Source organism: Serinus canaria, chromosome 2 (genome assembly GCF_022539315.1).
Source record: "Serinus canaria isolate serCan28SL12 chromosome 2, serCan2020, whole genome shotgun sequence".
In the NCBI taxonomy this organism is placed as follows: domain Eukaryota; kingdom Metazoa; phylum Chordata; class Aves; order Passeriformes; family Fringillidae; genus Serinus; species Serinus canaria.
Genome location: NC_066315.1, coordinates 77,519,118 through 77,537,982, shown reverse-complemented (window position 1 = coordinate 77,537,982; position 18,865 = coordinate 77,519,118). Strand labels below are relative to the sequence as shown.

The 18,865-nt window shown below is 39.0% G+C and overlaps 1 protein-coding gene across 1 annotated transcript in view; it reads right to left on the bottom strand.

Moving 5' to 3' along the window:
• MARCHF11 (membrane associated ring-CH-type finger 11) overlaps positions 1-18,511 on the bottom strand; it is a 31,824-nt gene extending 13,313 nt beyond the window's left edge. Inside the window, exons 1-2 of the mRNA XM_030232473.2 lie at positions 18,242-18,511; positions 17,123-17,278 (exon numbers count right to left, since the gene is read on the bottom strand). Of these exons, the coding sequence (XP_030088333.1) occupies positions 17,123-17,278; positions 18,242-18,511 (426 nt within the window). The remainder of the gene's footprint in view (positions 1-17,122; positions 17,279-18,241) is intronic.
• Positions 18,512-18,865: the final 354 nt, after the last annotated feature.

Genomic DNA, 18,865 nt, shown 5'->3' with positions numbered 1-18,865 from the left:
CAATGATAGTTAAATTACTGACCAGACTGGAGAGAAAATGAGTAGTTTTGAGTACATACACACACACACACACACACACACACACACACACACACACACACACACACACAAACATACACACAAACATTAGATGTAATTTTTAGCTATAGGCTTCTGGTTTTATGACTTTTTCTTAAAAGAATCAATGTCACAAAAATTGCAGCACACCATTAATGGCTGCCTATTTTGATATATTATTAACACATAGAGTGCCTGGAGCCATGATGCCCATTATCTTTTCATCTGGCAGAGAGCTCATCAACACAGTTTGGGCTGTATGTAATTTCTCCGTCACCTTGGAAGGCTGCACCAGTATTTTACCTGGGACATTCTGAAAACATAACATTTACCATGCAGATCCCATCCATCTGGGCACCACTCAAGCAATTTAGTTGACAGCTCTTGGAAATGTTGACTTATTGCATGTACACAACTGATTGAACATCTACACCTACACTGGGTACTCCTTGGATTTCTGGCTCTTCAGAAGCTTGGACATCCTAGTCAATCTACAAAATCTTCACATTCTATTACATTCACTTCTCAAAATCTTACTGCTTACTAAGCAGAATAGTTCATTAGTTCAACCTTTTATCTTACAATTTTTTAAAATTGTGTTAGATTTGGGATCTGAGACCACAAGCAGAGCTGTGATGTCAAATACATTAGTCTTACATTATTCTTTCCCTAAGAAATTATCAGTATCTATTTTTTGCTGATGGCCAAAAAATGAAAGGAATTAGGCAAGACTGTGTGACCAGCTGAGGCAGCTGCCCAGGCAGAACGCCAGTGGAATATGCTGACACCCTGGTGCCAGGCTGCAGAGTGTGCCCTGCTCTTGTGGCAGTAGGGGCCAGCAGCAGTGACCGTCCCTGGGGGAGGCATGCCCAGGCAGAGGACCTTCTCTGCTTACTGACAGAACTCCAGGAGCAGGCAAGCAGGTTAAGGAATATTGGAGTAAGAAAGAAAGAAAAAGTAAAGAAAGAGTTCAACTACCTTCCCTGGGACAGGTCGAAAAGGGCAGACAAGAAAGCATGATACGGAGGATTCCCTATCCTCTGTCCAATGCAGTGACCTAAATGACAGGGAACAATGGTGACAAGCTCCTGCCAAGCTCAGCAGGCAAACCTCTGCAACTCCCTACCTGCAGAATTTTGGGTTTTTTAATCATGGATCAATTTACATGGCGTTGAGCCTGTGATGACAGACAGGGTCCATGTGTCACAAAGCAGAAAAAGGATCTTTGTACTGAAGTTTTCAGGGCTCACTGAAAGAGCTTTAAATTAAACTTGAAGGGAGAGGGGATAAAGCCATGCTCACTAGAGATTAGCCTGGGGGAAACACACTAGTGTTGGAGAGGCAGAGCGCTATGAAGGTCCTTTGGTCTGCCATCTCAGCAAGGCAGGAATGAAGATCTATGTACATGTCAGCAACAGTACAAGTTATTGATATAGTAGAAAGCACAGAAACACCTGAGAATGGTCATGTAGGAATTAGGGCTTCTTCCCGCAAAAAGGTGGTGGGATCAATAGCCCAGCTGAAGTGCATCCACACAAATGCATTTGACATGGGCAACAAAGAGGAGAAGCTGGAAGCTATTGGACAGCAGGAAAACTGTGGCATCATGGAAACATGGTGAGATGACTTGCACAACTGGGGTGCTGCAATGGATAGCTGCAAAATCTTCAGAAGGGATAGGCAAGGAAGGAGAGTTGGCAAGTAGCCCTGAACATTAGGAGTGTTATGATTGTCTAGAGCTTAATGATGGTGCCGATAGAGTTGAGTGTTTATGCGTAAAGATTCGAGGGAAGGGCGACAAGGCAGACATCCTGGTGGGAGTTCATTACAGACCATCCAAGGAGGATGAAGACAGATGAAGTATTCTGTAGGAAGCTGGGAGAAGTCTCGTGCTTGCTAGCTCTTGTTCTCATGGGGGACTACAACAAACAAGAACAGATGTCTGCTGATATACAACACAACAAAGAGGAGACAGTCTAGGAGGGTTCCTGGAGGAAATGAGAAACATATACAGTTCGGTAAATTATTCTCAAGTTAACTTTTAACTCCTATGAGACTCAAACTAACTACGTTTAGCTTAGTGGCATTCAGCTCATCAGTATTTTGCACTTTTCATGGATGTGTATATTTGGTGAAAATGAAATTACCATTCTATGTGAATAAATAGTATTCCTACTGTAAAGTAGGAACTGTTCAATTTCTGTTGCAGCTGTATTGGAAATACTGAATTTCATTACAACCTACAGCACTTTTGATAGCATTATCTGAAAATTAAATATTAATGACTGGAGGAAATTAGAACCTGCCATGGTTGTTGCAGTCTCTGCAACCCAAAGATGATCTGCAAAGTGATGCTGACAGCTTATCTCAAACATAGGCTGTCCTATGTTTGAGATAAGCTCAAACAGTTACAGTCAGGTCCATGTTCCTGGAAGAACACTGAGAGAAAAAACATTCAGTATAATTGCACTGAGGAAGTAAACCTCAGCAAGATCATAAATAAGTGATGTGAAGGAGGTATTAACAATTTTCATGCCATGCAGTCACTTTGGAGGGTAAACCACATTTTGTCTATACAGTTCTTCATTTTATTTTTTCAACATGAATAGACAGTATGAGAAAGGGTTCTGGATTTGCTTTTTCTTTCTCTCCTGGGAAAAGAACTATCTGTAAATTCTAGTTAAAACACTTGACAACCTTTAAATTTTAAAAAAAATGCTGAGCATGAGGCTAAGATTATGCAGTTCATGATGATATTGATGCAGTCACCAAATGTATGTAAAAAATTGCTCAGCATGGAGGGCCAGACAACCCTCTTCCACAAAAGTACCCTGGACACTAGTCACTATGCAGAGGGATCATCTGTTCTTGATCATTTCTCTTGATGCCTTCTTGTCTATCTTGTTGAATATATTTAAGTATTAATTCTGGCTCCTTTACTGAAACTCACATTTAATTTGCTAGCTCGACTTTCCGAAAGTACTGGCTCTTTCGGAAAGAGTACTCTTTCTCTGTCTTTTTGACCCTATGAATAATCAATAATTTTTACAACCCATGCAAAAGGAAACATGGAGAGTTTATTTGAGAATATTCTACACCTTAATGTTTGGTCCATTCCCTTATGAGAACCTTGCCTCAAACCCATTGTTCACGTGAGTTAAAGCAAGGTTTTAAACTTTCACCTCTAAGGATACTATTTTAATAACAGATTTCTGTGTTATTCAGGATATTCAAAAGTACAACTTCTTCCAAGTAATTTATTGGATCACTTCCAGTTCCTGTACAAAACACAGATGTTCACTGAACCAAAGGAAAAGTAAATGAAATTGATTATTCTATTCACATCATCTCCATAGGGATAAGTAAGGAAATTATTTTAGTATAGTACAAAGAAAGTGTTAGGAACTACTTCTGACACTGGCATATTTCAGTGGGCTCTGGATGCAGAAAAAGAAGCCATGGAAAGGCTTTAATGGAAAAGAATCATAGAAATTATATGAAAGTGAAAGAAATTCAATGTAATTGGAAATTCAGAGTTCAAAGTTTCCAGTTCACTGAAAGAAGACTGGAAGAGGACCCTCAGAATATAGATGCACAAACACATTTGATTGGATAAGCACAGTTTAGTTGTAAAGCATAATTTTGTTTAAAGAACATTATAATTACTGCTTCCCACTATCCGCTTGTAGACACTCTATGAATCCAAAGACATGCAATCAAATCACATCACCATGTATTTTCACTAGATTTCCCTGCATCCTGCAGCAGCCTTAGTCACAATACTTGAACAATAGTTCGGGAACAAAGCAACTCCCCAGCTTTAGTTAGGAAGATGCACCTTCCCTATTCAGTCTTCTTCCTGTTGCTATATGGCAGTGATGTGTTTCAGCACTGAAAGATACAACCTCACCAGAAATCCACTGAGTACAAATACTGGCCTCTGCTCCTTTTGGTCCTGAGCAAAAACTAATTCACAGACTGCGATCAGAATCTGGAAGATGCTCAGGATAGAAGAAGCAATCCTGATTTCATGTGTTTCTTTGTAAGATGTGAAACAAAGAGAAGTTCAGATTTCAAGGGCCACAAAATGACTGAAGAAACATACCCTGAGTTCGAGTTGTTGCCTTGTCTAATCCCAAAGTAAGATAATGAGTATCTTGGATGAAGGTTAGAAGGCAGAATGATAAGAGTACCAAGCTATTTTATAGCACGTAATCATGAAGAAGACAACCCTGGGTTCTGGGTTGTATGAAATCTGGCAGAGTCTGCTTTGTAAGTCAATTTGAATGTAATTTCCTAAATTAATAAATCAATTAGATTGATTTTGAAGTGACTTAAATTAGCAGAAAGTCTTCACTTAAAGAGAAATTAGTCATAATTATAGATTTTTAGAACGCACAAATAAATATGGTAAATAATATACTGCTTGAAAATTTGGCCTACTGGAAGAATGAAGTAATTTATTAATTAATCACACATTATGTATAATAAATAAAAGGCTTTAAAAAGATGCATAATAAATTTATAAGAATTAGTATAATGGATTCATGTTAATATTGGTATTAATAAAGCCTTTTTTTATTAGGTTTTTATTTAAATACATATTAAATAGCAAAATTTTAGAGGTCAATTGCATTAGTTTTTCCAGGTACTGCTAAATAATCCCAACTACACAGTAATAGGTGCTGTTTGAATCAAATTTTTTCAAATAGTTTGAGTAGCCATGGTTTTGATCACTCACTTATTTATAATATTCCATTTTTATTAAAACATATAAGCTGTAGTGTTTAATTACAGAGTGGCAATTTAGATACTACATATCATCTAATACCAGAGCTCTATCCATTAAAAAAGAGAATAGCTGCCTTTATAGTATACACTATACCAGATATTCTCTATTTCTCTCTAGTCATATCATGAATATGTCTGAAATCCCTTGGTATAATTAAATTAAATTGCAAAATATGCTTTTGAAAATTTCCAGCTGTCTGACTTGTTACACTCTGTGTCAGCAATCACATTGCTGCGAGAAGCAGTGGTTGCAATACCAAAAACTGTAATATCCATTCACATCACTGCGTTTGAAAATTCCCAAGCTATAAATTGTTCTTGGCTTGATGGTGCTTATATGGCTTACATATAACCTATGTACCATCTCTTGCAGTAAAAACACAGACATAAAATAAAATGCCATCAATTTCTCTCAAATACCAAAAGCACCAAAAAGAATGAAAGATAAGTACATGCTGTTAATATGGAAAACAGATTTATGGAAAAACCATTTACTGTTCTGCAATTGTAATTTCTTAAGTTTATTACTATAAACACAGTTACATTTTGTTGTTTCTAGACAACAGTCCCCTCTTTACATTCATTTATTACATATGATGGAGCTACTGGTCTTCTTCTCAGAACAGAAGCTCATAAGATTGTTCTGCCTTACAGTCAGCACAATTTCTGGATTCCTTACCAATATTAACAGTAACAGTTGAGCTCTGATTAAACTAATTTAGGACACTTTTAGAAGAACACCTTAGTGGTCCCCTAGCATACAAGCCCTGAAACAACTTGCTAGCCACTTGAAAAAAATGAGAGAAATTAGGAAGAAATTCTTTATTCAGAGTGTGGTGAAGCACTGGTTGAAGGTCAGGTTAGACGGGATCCTAAGCATTCCTGCCCATGGCATGGGGAGTTGGAACTACAGGGGCTTTAAGGTCCCTTCCAACCCAAACCATTCTATGATCCTATGACTCTTTTTCACCTCTCTGAATGGATAGAAACAGGGAAGTAAATCTTCAATAGGCCTTGGTTCTGCCACTGTAGTCAGACAAAAATTTCTTGATTTCCAGACTTTGCAGGCAACTCATCCTTACATCGGTGATGTCTAATGAAAAAGCAGGGAAGCATCTCCATCTCAGATGGAATTTTCACTTACTCCTAAGACTCTGGTAAATATCAAGGCTGTGAGCTGAGAAAGTGCAGAGTATTTAAGACTGGTAACTGCAGACAGAGGTAATGGAACATGTCTCAGGGCTGTGAAACAGGTAGTGTACGATCTCATGGCTCAAAGCACTCAAAGAGGTAAATGACTTAGACATCTAGTAAAGAGAGGACCTAATACTCTTCTTCAGGTATGTTTGTCCAGTAAGGCCTGACTGACTTAGTAACTTATCCGGATCCAACTCTGAATTACAGAAAACTGACTGTGAATCACTATCATAAACTATACAAAAAAAAAAAAAAAATTCATTTAAATGGCCAGTATCCTGACATCAGACTGTTTTTTGCTATGCTGTACTGAAGACAACTGTTTCTGTTGTATTGGCCTTAACTCATAGAGGATTCTGAGAGAAAAGAGAGATTGAAGGAATGCATCATTTCTCCAGTCAGGGAACTTGGAATGGGGTGTTGAATGAGAAAAGTTGGTATTTTTTGTGACAGTGAAAACAAGCCTAAGCAACTTTCAAGAGCTTTTAAAATGGCACTTCGTGAATGCCTGCTCATGGTCCACCAAAATGAAGCAGCCCAGACTCTCAACCAACAAGATAACCAAGTCCAGTGGTGGAATCCTCCAGCAGGAAGTTGAGTAGCTGCGACTCTGGACCCACATCCTTCAGAAATTATGATGGCCACAGTCCGTCTGAACAGCTGGATTTCTGTCTTCCAGCACATACGAGAGTTTTCTGAAAGTGCTTTTCCTTTGGTAATGAAAATAAACATGAGATGTGCAAATTAACCATACCTTTGGAGGCATGGAAATTCGTTCATGAACTGGAGTTTGTAAATAAAAGTTAGCTTTCTAAAGTAATTTTCTTTTTCTTATCATTAAACATATTCTACAAAACTCTCTTCCCCTACAAGAGGGACAACAGGAAAGACAAGGAGGGAGCCTTTATCAGGGAGCATAGTGATAGAATGAGTTTTAGCAAGTTTAAACTAAAAGAGAGAAGGTTTAGATTAGATAGTAGGAAAAAAATCTTTGCAGTGAGAGTGGTGAGACACTGGAACAGGTTGCCCAGAGAAGTGGTGATGAAAACAGGGAGAGTGACCGTGGGACAAAGACATGGCTTCTCTTTCACACTTCAGATATGCTAATGCAGGATTGTAGGATACAGCACTGCAGAAATTCTAGTTTATTTTTAAGTAAACAGGTTGGGAGCCTGTATCTCTGAACCCAAACAAGGAAGAACTTTGAAGGTTATCTTGAGGACCTGATGCATGAGAGTTGTACAATGAAGACAAAGACTCACTTGTGTCACATGATGACCACCAAGACATCTGGAAGTACTTAAACCACTGAAACTGCTTTCTATTCTAAAACAATCTAGAATACAAGATCTTGTAGGTTTAATTGCTGGGGCTCAGTTCACAGCAATTGTATCAGTGACATCTACAAAAGCAGGAGGGTAAGGCCCAGAGGAAAGATAAGCTTTTAAAATTCCAACAGCCATAAATACTTCCCACTGAACGCACAATAGATTTTCCACAAATTTCTGAACACAGTCAAGTACATGGCATCAATTCTCAGTGGAGAAACTCTGAAGTAGGCAGAGTTTCCATAGAACAAACAGCAATTTCACATATTATCTAGATTTTTAACCAAGGCTATAAGAAGTAAAGGACAGTAGAAGTAAAGAATTTTGAAATCCCAGAGATTATAGGATCATAGAATTTTAAAGCTGCCAAAGATTTCTAAGATCATCAAGTCCAACCATTGACCTAGCACAATTCCTTCCTAGCACTAAACCATATTCCCAAGTACCACATCCACAGGCCTTTTGAACACTTCCAGACATGACAATTCCACCACTTCCCTGGGCAGCCTATTTCAATGCCTGACCACCATTTCAATAAGGCAATTTTTGCTAATCTCCCATCAAAACCTCCCCAGGCACAACTTGGGGCCATTTCCTCTTGTCCTATTGCTTGTTCTTCACTTGGGAGTAGAGGCCAAACCCACATCACTACCACCCCCTTTCAGGTAGCTCTAGAGAGTAATGATAAATGCACAAATGCAATTCTACAAGATGTATTTGAAGGTCCCCCTGCTTACACTTATGAAGTAGAGTCTATTAAGATATTTTCTGTAAATTTGACAGATATCAGAAAAGCATCTGTTATTAATCGAATTTCTATTGGGTGCAAGCATCCAGAAGGCAATGAGATGATATGCAGTACTCTAAATAGTGGGTGAGGAGGAAATGACCCTCTTTATTAAGTCTCAGGAGAATTTTAGGTCAGCTTGTACATTCAATACCATAAAAGTGTCCTTTTTAGAAGGTGACAACGAATGATTTGAGCTTACAATGATTCTTGTGGTCACTAAAACCAGTGGCTATGTGGAGGAACAGTGCTGCAGGTGCAGGAAAAGGCAGAAACTGTGAGTCTCCTACATTCTATTTCTGTTATTCTGATGTGACTCAGGGAGCTCACATCAGCTATTACATTCCTTCAACTAAAATTTGTCCTACTGCTCTACTCCTATGAAGAGCAGCCCTGAAACAGATGCAGACCTTAGTCATTCAAGGAGGAACATAATGTGCTGGGAGTAGCCACAAGCTCTCGTAGATTATAAATTGCAAATTGCTCAGATAAAGCAATGAGAGATACATAAAGTGTTCCATTAAGATGTAGACTCTCAGTCTGTCTGTTTTTGCCCACGGAGCAGAGGGAGCCTCCTTAGCATGAAAGAAGAGAAGGCATACTGAAGTTTACTCTTATTTTCTTCAGCTACAGATTCCTGGCATAAAAATTCCTGTCAAGGAATTTGCTTTTTCCAAAATATTTGTAGTGCTTGGAACAATATGCTTCCAGTGTTAGGAGAGTAGTTAAATGTACATAAAGCTAGCTAGCATTTCATCTTGATGGCAAGGTACATACTGTGTGAAACTGCTAAGAAATTATTTTATTGTATCTGTTCTTTAGCCATAAAAGATGAGAAAAATGAGCCTTAGCTTAGGAAATAGTCCCCATCCACTAATATGGCTTGTGAGGGTAACAGTATGGTATACTCCTGTACTGGGAATAGGATCATCACAGAACTGGCAAAGTTTAATGCTGCCGTGGAGGGAGGACAGTGCCAGAAAAATACACAAAAATGGGACACATACACACTAATAGAGTAGGGAGTAAGGAAACAGCATGTGGCCAAGAATGAGAATACTCATTCTCCATGAGCTTCACTGAAATGTAAACAAAAAGGGGAGAAAAGAAAAAAGAAGAAATAAAAGTAAATAAAAGTTGAAATAAATTAAAAAAAAAGCAAAGAACCCCATGGCAAAAGAGTCATGCAGGTAAAACGCACAGTGAGGGTGCTCTGACTCAGAAAATTACTTTAAAGGAAGTGAGGTCAAAGTGTTCCTTCACCGCTGCACTGTAGCCACAAAAGCAGGCAGGGGCTATTCTCTGCACACTGCTGAAGCAATAAGAGTCTTCAGAGTGAATACCAAACATCCAATTTGAATCTACACATGGGACAAAAAAAAAATTTAAAATACAAGTGCAATAGTTACAAAAACTGTCTCCCCAGTACAGCAATTTAAGAAAGAAGTAAGTTGGCATGACTGCCAGTCATTGGGATGAAGTGCTGAAGACATCAGTGAGAATGGACCAACATTCAAAACCAAGCAGTATTAAAAGTAAATTTCAAAATTAATTTAATAAAATCTTCTTTGACAAATTTCAGTTGTGGATAACAGTACAGGGACACTTCAGAGTTAACACAGACTGGTAGAGAAGTCAGAATGTATTAACAGTACTTGGTGCTCAAAGCAGGCTACTTGCACAGCCAATTCGGCATAAGGTAAGGAATCATGGACACACAGTATGAAAGCAGTACATCATGTATTAACAATTGTTCATATTAAGAAATAGAAGAAGCCTGCTGAAACAACCACTTCTTGGTTTCAGTATTTTTCCACTAATCTCTGTTGATAGGAATTAAAGACTTGAATAATCAGGACTTTAGACATATGACAAAAAGACAAAAATTTGTATCACGAAAACTCAGAAATTTTTGATCATGAAGCAAATTTCTAGCAGATCAAGCCATTGGGAAAATACCCAAGCACAGAAAATTATAAAAAAACCCCAGTAACACAAAAGTTTGTGAATGCAGGTCTGACACTGTATCTTAAGCCTTGCGTTGTTATTCTTAGCATTTCAAATGGCAGCACTTATGTATACGTAGCAACCCTGACTCCCATTGACACCCTTCTCTACTTTTGGATGTTTTTTTATAATGAAGTCTGTTGCAAGTATGTAATTTATGCTTATATTTCCAGCAATAACTGTAATTGGATATATTTCCTCTGAAAAACAACCTGGCTCTGTATCTCATGCAAGTCATTCTGCCCCATGAAAATCGTAAGCTGAAGGAATCTAATTTTTTTTCCTTGAAGTATTTAACCCACTATTTAATATAACAAGATAATGCCACTCTTTAAATCTATATTATATGTTTTATCACTAAATCAGTAGGACACTTGTAATTAAAAAATTATTTCCAAGTACCATTCACAGTTTACATTGCACTGTTTTTTCACACTATTCTAGCAGTCAAACTGCCTTGAGCACAATCTACACATCTCACAAAATAAAAACAAAAAGCAATTGAATTTTTAACAAGCTACAGAAGATAAAAGTGTAATGTATGAGGGGCACACACCCACATACTTTTAATACTATTCTTTTTTTAAAGTATGCTCTGCTTTTTTTATTTTGTATTTTACTCGATTACCTTAGGATATACTTAGAAGTCTGACAGAACTGCTAAAGTGTTTGATTTTATCTGTAATCCCCCATATGCCTTCCTGATGGCTTCAGCTCCCACTTGATGTCTCCTCTGACCTCTTAAGAAGAATTTAATTTCTTCTCATAACTTACAAATATGCTTCAAAGGAATATCAAAGTCAATATGCAGTATTTTGTTATTAGTTCTTCTCTATCCCTACCCAACTCTCACTGTGATGATAAAATCAGTTCCTTTGTTCAACTACTATTCTTCATTATTTCATGACTTTCAGATCACTGGTACTTATGATATTGTTCCATCCCCTGTTCTCTCTCATCTGCCATTAATTATCAATTAGATCAATTTTTCTAAAGTTTCTAAGGCTTTTTTCTTCTTTTCCACTGTAATGTCCACTTTGCACTCCTTCAGCTCTGTATGCTAACAGCCAAATATTCAGCTCCTAGTGTGCTAGCAGTGCACCAGTGGCCTGCTTACTTGCTCTGTGAAAAACGTGCTCTCTCATCTGAATAGCCAACCAAATGTTTTTCTCAAGCTAAACTGACTTGTGGCTCCACACCTTTTTTCCACCTTTATTTGCCAGTTCTCTACTCATTCTATTTCCAAGTCTTTCTATGCATTAATTACAAGAAAACAAAGAAAACACAACATGAAATTCATTATCCCATCAGAATTTTCTCTTTGATTTTTTGCGTTTTTTTGCATTTCTGTTTTTTTAAGTTGATGTCCTTGCTTTTTTACTCTCTGCACTCTGCACCACTGACACTTGCTTACCCAATTCTCTTTTTCAGTCTCTCTTTTACCTTCAGATCTTCAACAGAAAGTAGACAGAAAATGTATTTTGCCTTTCTCACCACAGAAGAAAAACTCAACTCTCCTCTCCAACAGCTCTGCTATCATTTTGTTTCTAAACTCTTTAAGCATGCTACTTAGAACAGATCATAATCACCATCTACCCAGTGCAGTCACTGAGCTGACTGTGAGTATATCAGATTAAAAGGTCTATCCAGTCTAGTAAATTCTCCTAGAAGTGGCCAAAAGATGCTTACCAAAAAAAAAAAAAAAAAAAATGTGTGAGAAGTACAGGTACTGTATCTATGCTGATGACTGACATCTAGTTTCCTGTTTCAGATTTCTCTCTCTTGTCAAAACTAAAGAATTAGTCTTCTTCTATCACTTTTTGTATGGATTTTACCATTCAATTAGGTTCATTATAATCTCTAGGATTTTCATGTCCCAGCCCTATAGTTTTGTTGCTCCAAAACATGAATTTGTTCTTGGAATGATCCTAAATTTATCAGGAATTATCTTAAATTTAAATATATATTTGGATCCTCCTGTTCTCAATACTTCTAAAGCTTGCATGTGCTTTCTATGTAGCATGTTTAAGTCTATTCATAGGTAAAAAATAATTTCTCATCATCATTTTTGTCTTATGTCTCAATTACTGTAACACGTCTTTTAAGCTCATGACAAAAGTAATTTTCTCAGCAAGTACAAAACTGCTTCAAGTACAATTCTATTTATTCCACTACTTTGACCATGTTACTGGCCTACTTTCTCCACTATGATGGACTCTCTTCTCCATCACATGAAATTAAAAAGACTTTATTTGATTTTTTTAAGTCCTTCCAGGCATTTATTGATGTATTAATTACCTTCTAATGACTACTCAGGCATTGAATCTCATTTCCATTCAGTTCATGATACCTGCTCCAGCCAAGTATTTTATTTTCCAACAGCCCTTGCATAGTGCCTTCATATTCAAAGCGTGCTTCCAAAGCTTCATTATTTTCTTTTTAAGAGGCCTCTTAAAACACATCCCATTTGAGATGCCAAAAACTGAATTTTAGTTAGAAATGGCTAGTGTACCAGGGGTCTCGGTACCAGGGCTAGTGTACCATAGATTTGTTCCTTATCTCTTTTTCAAATTTGTTTGTAAATTGTCCAATATTGGAACAATCCTTTTTGTTCTTTTTTGTCCACTGACATATGGAATAGCACAATGTATTCTTCTGGATCTTCAGTACAGGAAGAGACATTAATAGATTGTCCTTAGTACATTGTGCAGTTTAGAATGCATAATTGGAGATTTCAGCCTTTTCCCTTTCCCCTTCTTCATTATGCCTTGAAGAACTTAATGCTGGCATCCAGCTGAGCACAGTCATTACCAAAAACTTTTACTAAACATTTACTCTACAATTTTTTCTGGACACTGACCTCCATACTGAAGTAGCTGAAGAACTTGACTTTTGTACTTTTTAGTGTAACACACATTCACATACCTGCAGTCTGCAATGTAGTTTTACTCATGCTTCTCTAGTTGATGCCAGTGAGCTTTCTCAAATGAGTGAGGATCACGCATATTAACAAAATTTGGAAAAGTGAAACCTTACCTTTTGAAAAGTACCACCTTCATTTTTTTCTATTTTAAGAATTCAGGCCTAACAAGCAAGCATTTACTTATTTAAATAAGTTTTGTGATTTTACTGGTATCAGAAAAGGTGTTGAACTGCCACACAATTAGATTACAACTTAGGACATCCATCTCCTGCATCACTTTTGGAATAGGTCCATTTCAGCAAAGTACCAGAATATAATGTTTTAATGAACAGGATTTATCAAACATCTAACATAACACTATTTTATGACAGACTAAACTAACAGTCTGGGAAAGGCTACTCTCTAAATATCTTTACCACTCACTGATAGAAGTGACAGGTTTAGCACCAAAGTATATATTCTCAACCTCTGCATGATTCTATTCCACTTTTAAACATTAATTTTGAATCTTACCAGAGCACTGACATTCTTCAGTACAAATTCATACTTAAATGCAAGTCTAGTGAACTAATCTCCTAACGGCATAAAAATTAGATAGTACCAATAAAAATAAAACAATGTGTTTATATTTCTTATAGGAATATATTTCCTCTAGGAAGGAAATCTGTACAAATTATAATATTAACAAAATAATAAAAAATATTTCTTTTTGTGCTTGTTTTCTTTTTTGTAAATCTCAATTATAATTCTAAATTAGTTTAATTTCCAAGTCACACATTTGAAGTTTCTCTCTCCTTTTTAAGTCCTTCCAAAAAAAACCTTCCAAAACTCCCTGCCCAAAACAGTTTTTATTCCAGCTCCTCTCATTAGAATTTGAGGGGCAGTGAGGGAATTTTCTAGTTATTAACACAGCTCTGCCTATTATTGGATCAAATTCCACCCTGCCAATGGAGCAAGTCCAGCAACATGAATATGTGTTTTCCTTAATGGACTAGTACAAGGTTAAATATGTCTTTCTGATATGATCCTAAGAAGGATACTGACAATTTCCAAATCCCTCTTATACATCATATCAAATGCCATCAACTTGTTTGTGTGCTCATCTTCCACTGCTAGCCCATGGGTTAATTTGGGGTTTTGTTTATGTTTGAAGGCTTATTCCTACAATAAAATCTATGTGTTTCCAGGATTAGATTCTTAAAGGTGAATTATGCAGTAGTTGCTGAATCTGGAACTGGAACACTGACATTGGAAGAATTCCTATCAAAATAGAAATATTCTGTTTCTTGAATGTACTGCCCCAAGAGATGCACCCCTTGGAGATAAATTTGCCTTCCATGAAGCAATGGAAACCACAGAACATGTTAAATATTAAATGGAATATTCACATCTATTCCAACATTCTGAATGAAAACATAGAAAAATCTCTTCTTTCTTAAGTCTCTACACATTGTTACATTCCTTAAATACATGAGGTGAAAGCAAACCTGAAGAGCTGTTGTAGATCTGCACAGACCTGAGAGTAAATAGACCAGGTTTGCATAGACCTGGTACAAATCTTCATTCACCTGAGAAAAAGCTATTTTTGTTAATAGCACTAGTTGTTAATAGCACTAGTTTTCTCTCCTATGACACTGCCTACAAAGTTCTAATAAGTAAAAGACTGGTAGAGACAATTCTGGGAAGATGGACTGAGGCAGACAACTGGTTGTTGACAGAGTAAACACCTCCTGTCCAAAAAGTCTATCTAATGTAATGCAATAAGTCCTGAATTTTTGCGAACTTTTAAGTACACTCACTATTTCAGCTGACAATATTTTAAAATCCTTCTGTATTGAAATGGTCTTACCCTTAGCTTTTTGCCAAAACTAACCAAAAAATTGCTTTAAAATGAGCATTTGTGTAGTGTAGAAAACAACTCAGAACCTGTACAAAAGTTTAAGCCAAGCCAGTTGCTAAAACCAGGCAACATTATTACAGTCAAGAGTAATAATGGGGGAGTGAGTTAGTGCATTTTAAGACTGATTCCCCTTATAAAATTACACAGATGACTGCAGTTTGAGACTTCCTTTCAGGTTCCGTTACTACAAGACAAATATTCTGTGTAGGAGACTGAAAAAGGTACTACTGTGTTCCCTCAAAGAGATGGGTGATCTTTTGGGTGTCAGGAATTTGACCTCAGGATTGTATGTCCAACTTATTATTTGAGTTGCAACTCCATGAAATCTTTCTGTATGCTATTTTGTCAAGAAAGAAAGGACAGACTTAAATGACTTACCTAAAAAATGAAAGACAGGGTTAAGAATAAATCAAGAATTAAGCTATTTAATGAGAAACATGAATCCTATTTCTTTCCCTCCTCTCCCACCTGCCAAAAAAAAAGTAAAAAACGGTGACAACTAATGCAATGAGTGGCATTTAACTTTTGTCTCTTTTTACTTCCCTTGTAAGCTTGGCCAAACTTTGTTGCCTACTGCATCATCTATTGACTCTTCTTTGCTTCTCTTTTCCATAGAAACCAAACAGTTGTTCTTCAAACTTGGGCTTGATTCTGCTGTCCACAGATAGGTGTCTAATGGCATTTCAAACATCCTCTAATATCCACTTGGCCTCCATCTGCAGTTCCAGAGTCCCTCATAAGTTCTGTCATATCTGCTGTTCTGTGTACACATTTTGGCTACCTTAGGACATCTCAAACAGTACTAGATGCCTCTTTGCAGGCAAGTCTGTCATGTCTAACAATGATTTTCAGATACTATAATTGAAAACTACTACTATTGTAATCTTTGGTACAAAAAGGATGAGATTGCTGTGGAGATGCAAGAAATAAAAACTTTTTAAAAGGTTAAAAAACGCCAAAAGGATTAAACCCCGTGCCAAACCATGCCTGTGTAGAAACAGACTCTACCACCTGCATTTTCTGGAATGTTTTACAAATCCTTTACTTTTTAACATCATAAAGATTGTACCCAGGAAAGATTACCAAAACCTATCCTTTGAGAATTTATAAAGGAAAAAATTGAAGTCCACTGGCTCTGAAAGTATTTGCCCATAATCTGAACAGCTGTAAGCAAATACTCCAGATATTCTGTATCCAAGGAATGCTTCTCACGTTCACACAACTGCCATTACCATCCAACCATGTCTTTTCTATAAAACTCCAATCAAACACAGGCACAGAAAAATGACCCGAGTGCTCTGGCCTTTGAGAGCTCCATCATCTCTGAGCTCTTAGGATCAAAACTAAAAAAAGATACAATTATCTTACTAAATGTGTTCCTCAGATGTTATAAAATATAATTTCCAAGATGGAATTTAAAGCCTCTAAAGAATTCTGATATGCAAAGTGATATTAAGGCTTCCCTAAGAGATCTGGTGGAGCTTTGAATTTCTTCCCCCACCTCTCCCTGAACATGCTACCACTACAATGCTCTAACTTCCATCTCATGTTCTGATGCTGCTGAAATGGAGCTCTGGAAAATATTACTGCACATTTCAGTTTCTGAAACAGCTTCTTGTGGACCGAACTTTAAGAGTGTTCTACTGCTCTGAATTGAGCCAAGACTGAAAAGTCACCTCCTTTTACATTTTTACAGTAGATGAATACACAGACAACAGAAGTTTTCTTCACCTCTCCCCTCTGGATCCCAAGTTGAAGAAAGAACAAAATCAACCTTTGAGTCAGTCTTGGATTAACAATAAAGACGTGTTTAAAGTTTAGGAAGTTAATCTGGGAGATTCACGTTTTCTGTCAAATCTCAGCATGATTTAACTACTTACAGAATTTACCAAACTCTAAAGACCATTTCTATAGCAAGAAAAACTAGAAGAACATAACAGAACAAAATAACTACACATTTTAATATGTAACTGGCCTAGAAAACCAACTTCAAGTGGGTGCAAGTGCTAGCTGGTAAGGCATATAGGATCTTCTGCTGCATTTTCCAAAAACCTTGGAAGTAAAAGTAAGAATAATTTTGTTTAAAAAAAAATGACTGAAAAGACATACTTTTTTTTAAAAGAACAAATTACCTGACAAGGCTTTTTCATTTTAATGGCTATAACATGGTATCTGTAACAGCAGAGTTCACAGGTCCATGACCCTCTTTCACTTATCCACTTTAAGAGGCAAAGCTGATGCGTGTATCGTACTGAGCCATCGCAGCGGCAAGGGTTTAACAATTCACCCTGGAAAGGCAATACAGAAACATCAACTTTAAAGGAACCTTTCACATACATGTACACTCAATACCAAAATCTTTAGGGCTCTGTAACAATGACCTGGTCTCAATTTCACTATTCAGAAAAACATGGGTGGTTTTTTTTTTTTTTGGCTATGAAATACTCAAAAATGTAACTGTCTTAAAAATACCTAGCTGCTTCTATTGAGAAAAGCCAGAAAGCTGTCTACACATGTTGACATACCTATGTGAAACAAGTGAAATATTAGCGTGCGTTAAACAACAGTGCCATTAGCCATTTCAAATACCTCAAAAGGCACCAAAAGTGGTTGGACACATTTCTACAACAGCTATTTGAAATCATCACTCAGAAAGAAATGTGTGATGTCACAATTCCAAGACAGCCTTGCTCTTGGAGCACAGCTCTGTGCTGTCCAGCTAGCCAGCTGTCAGACAGGACCTTAAATAATGTAAGTAAGCACTTCCCCCAGTAGTTTCTGTATTATATAAACCAGCTATTCTCTTCTTTCCAACTCCAAGACAAGCTATAAAATGCTAGTTACAGATCCATTGCAGATATTATACCCAGTAACGTCACGACAGAGATGATACTTGGAGGTCTTCTCAGCATTACCTGTAAGCTAACACTCTCATTTTAAAGTCTAACAGAAACCTGAGAAATTCGTACTGTGTAGAGTCCCTCAGAGGTGAACCAGCGAGCGCGAGCGCCAGAGGACACCCAGCGTGCAAGCCAGACACGGCAAAATCCCTGAATTCTCCCAAAGCTTTGCGCCGGCTCAGGTTCGCCTTAGGCTTTTGCCACAACCAGCCTGCACAGCGGCAGCCGGGGAGGGCTACTCCTGCCGGGGAGCGACGCCGAGATCAGCACCAGGGACAGGGCTCGACCCCGGAGCCGAGGGCGCGAAGGTGTGCGGGGCGCCGCCCGCCCGCCCCCGGCGTCTCTCCTCACCTGCTCGGGGCCCTGGAAGCAGATCTTGCAGATGGGGCCGGCCCCGCCGGCGTGGCCGCCGCTGCCGCTCTCGCTGCTGCTGCACACCGAGCGCGTCTCGGGCTTGTCGCCGCCGGCGGCCCCGCTCTCCGAGCCGCCCCTCCGGCCCTCGCCCTCCTCGGGGGTGTCCCCGCTCGCCTCCCCCGCCCCGGCCGGCAGCTCCAGCGGGGCGGCGGCGGCTCGCGGCGGCTCTCCGGCAGGGAGCACGACGCTCCCGGAGGCGCAGCTCATGCCCCGGGGCACCCGCTCCCCCGGGGCGGGGACGGCCCGCAGCGGCGGATGGCGGCGGCTCGGGGGCGGCTCGGGGCTGCCGGCGGCCGGGAAGGTGACCCGGCGGGCGCGGCCGCTCCCTCACGGCCCGGCGCTGTGCGAGGAGCGGCGCGCGGGGCCGCGGGCGGCGGGGCGGGGCGGGGCGGGCGGCACGCGCCGGGGACGGAGCGAGGGAGGGACGGAGCGAGAGAGGGAGAGAGGCAGGGAGAGAGCGGGGGAGGCGCGGGTCCGGCACCGGGCACCGCCACCACCGCCCCCGCACCGCTCCGGGAAAGCCGCCGCCCTCGCCAGCGCCCTGGCGCCTGCCCAGCCGGG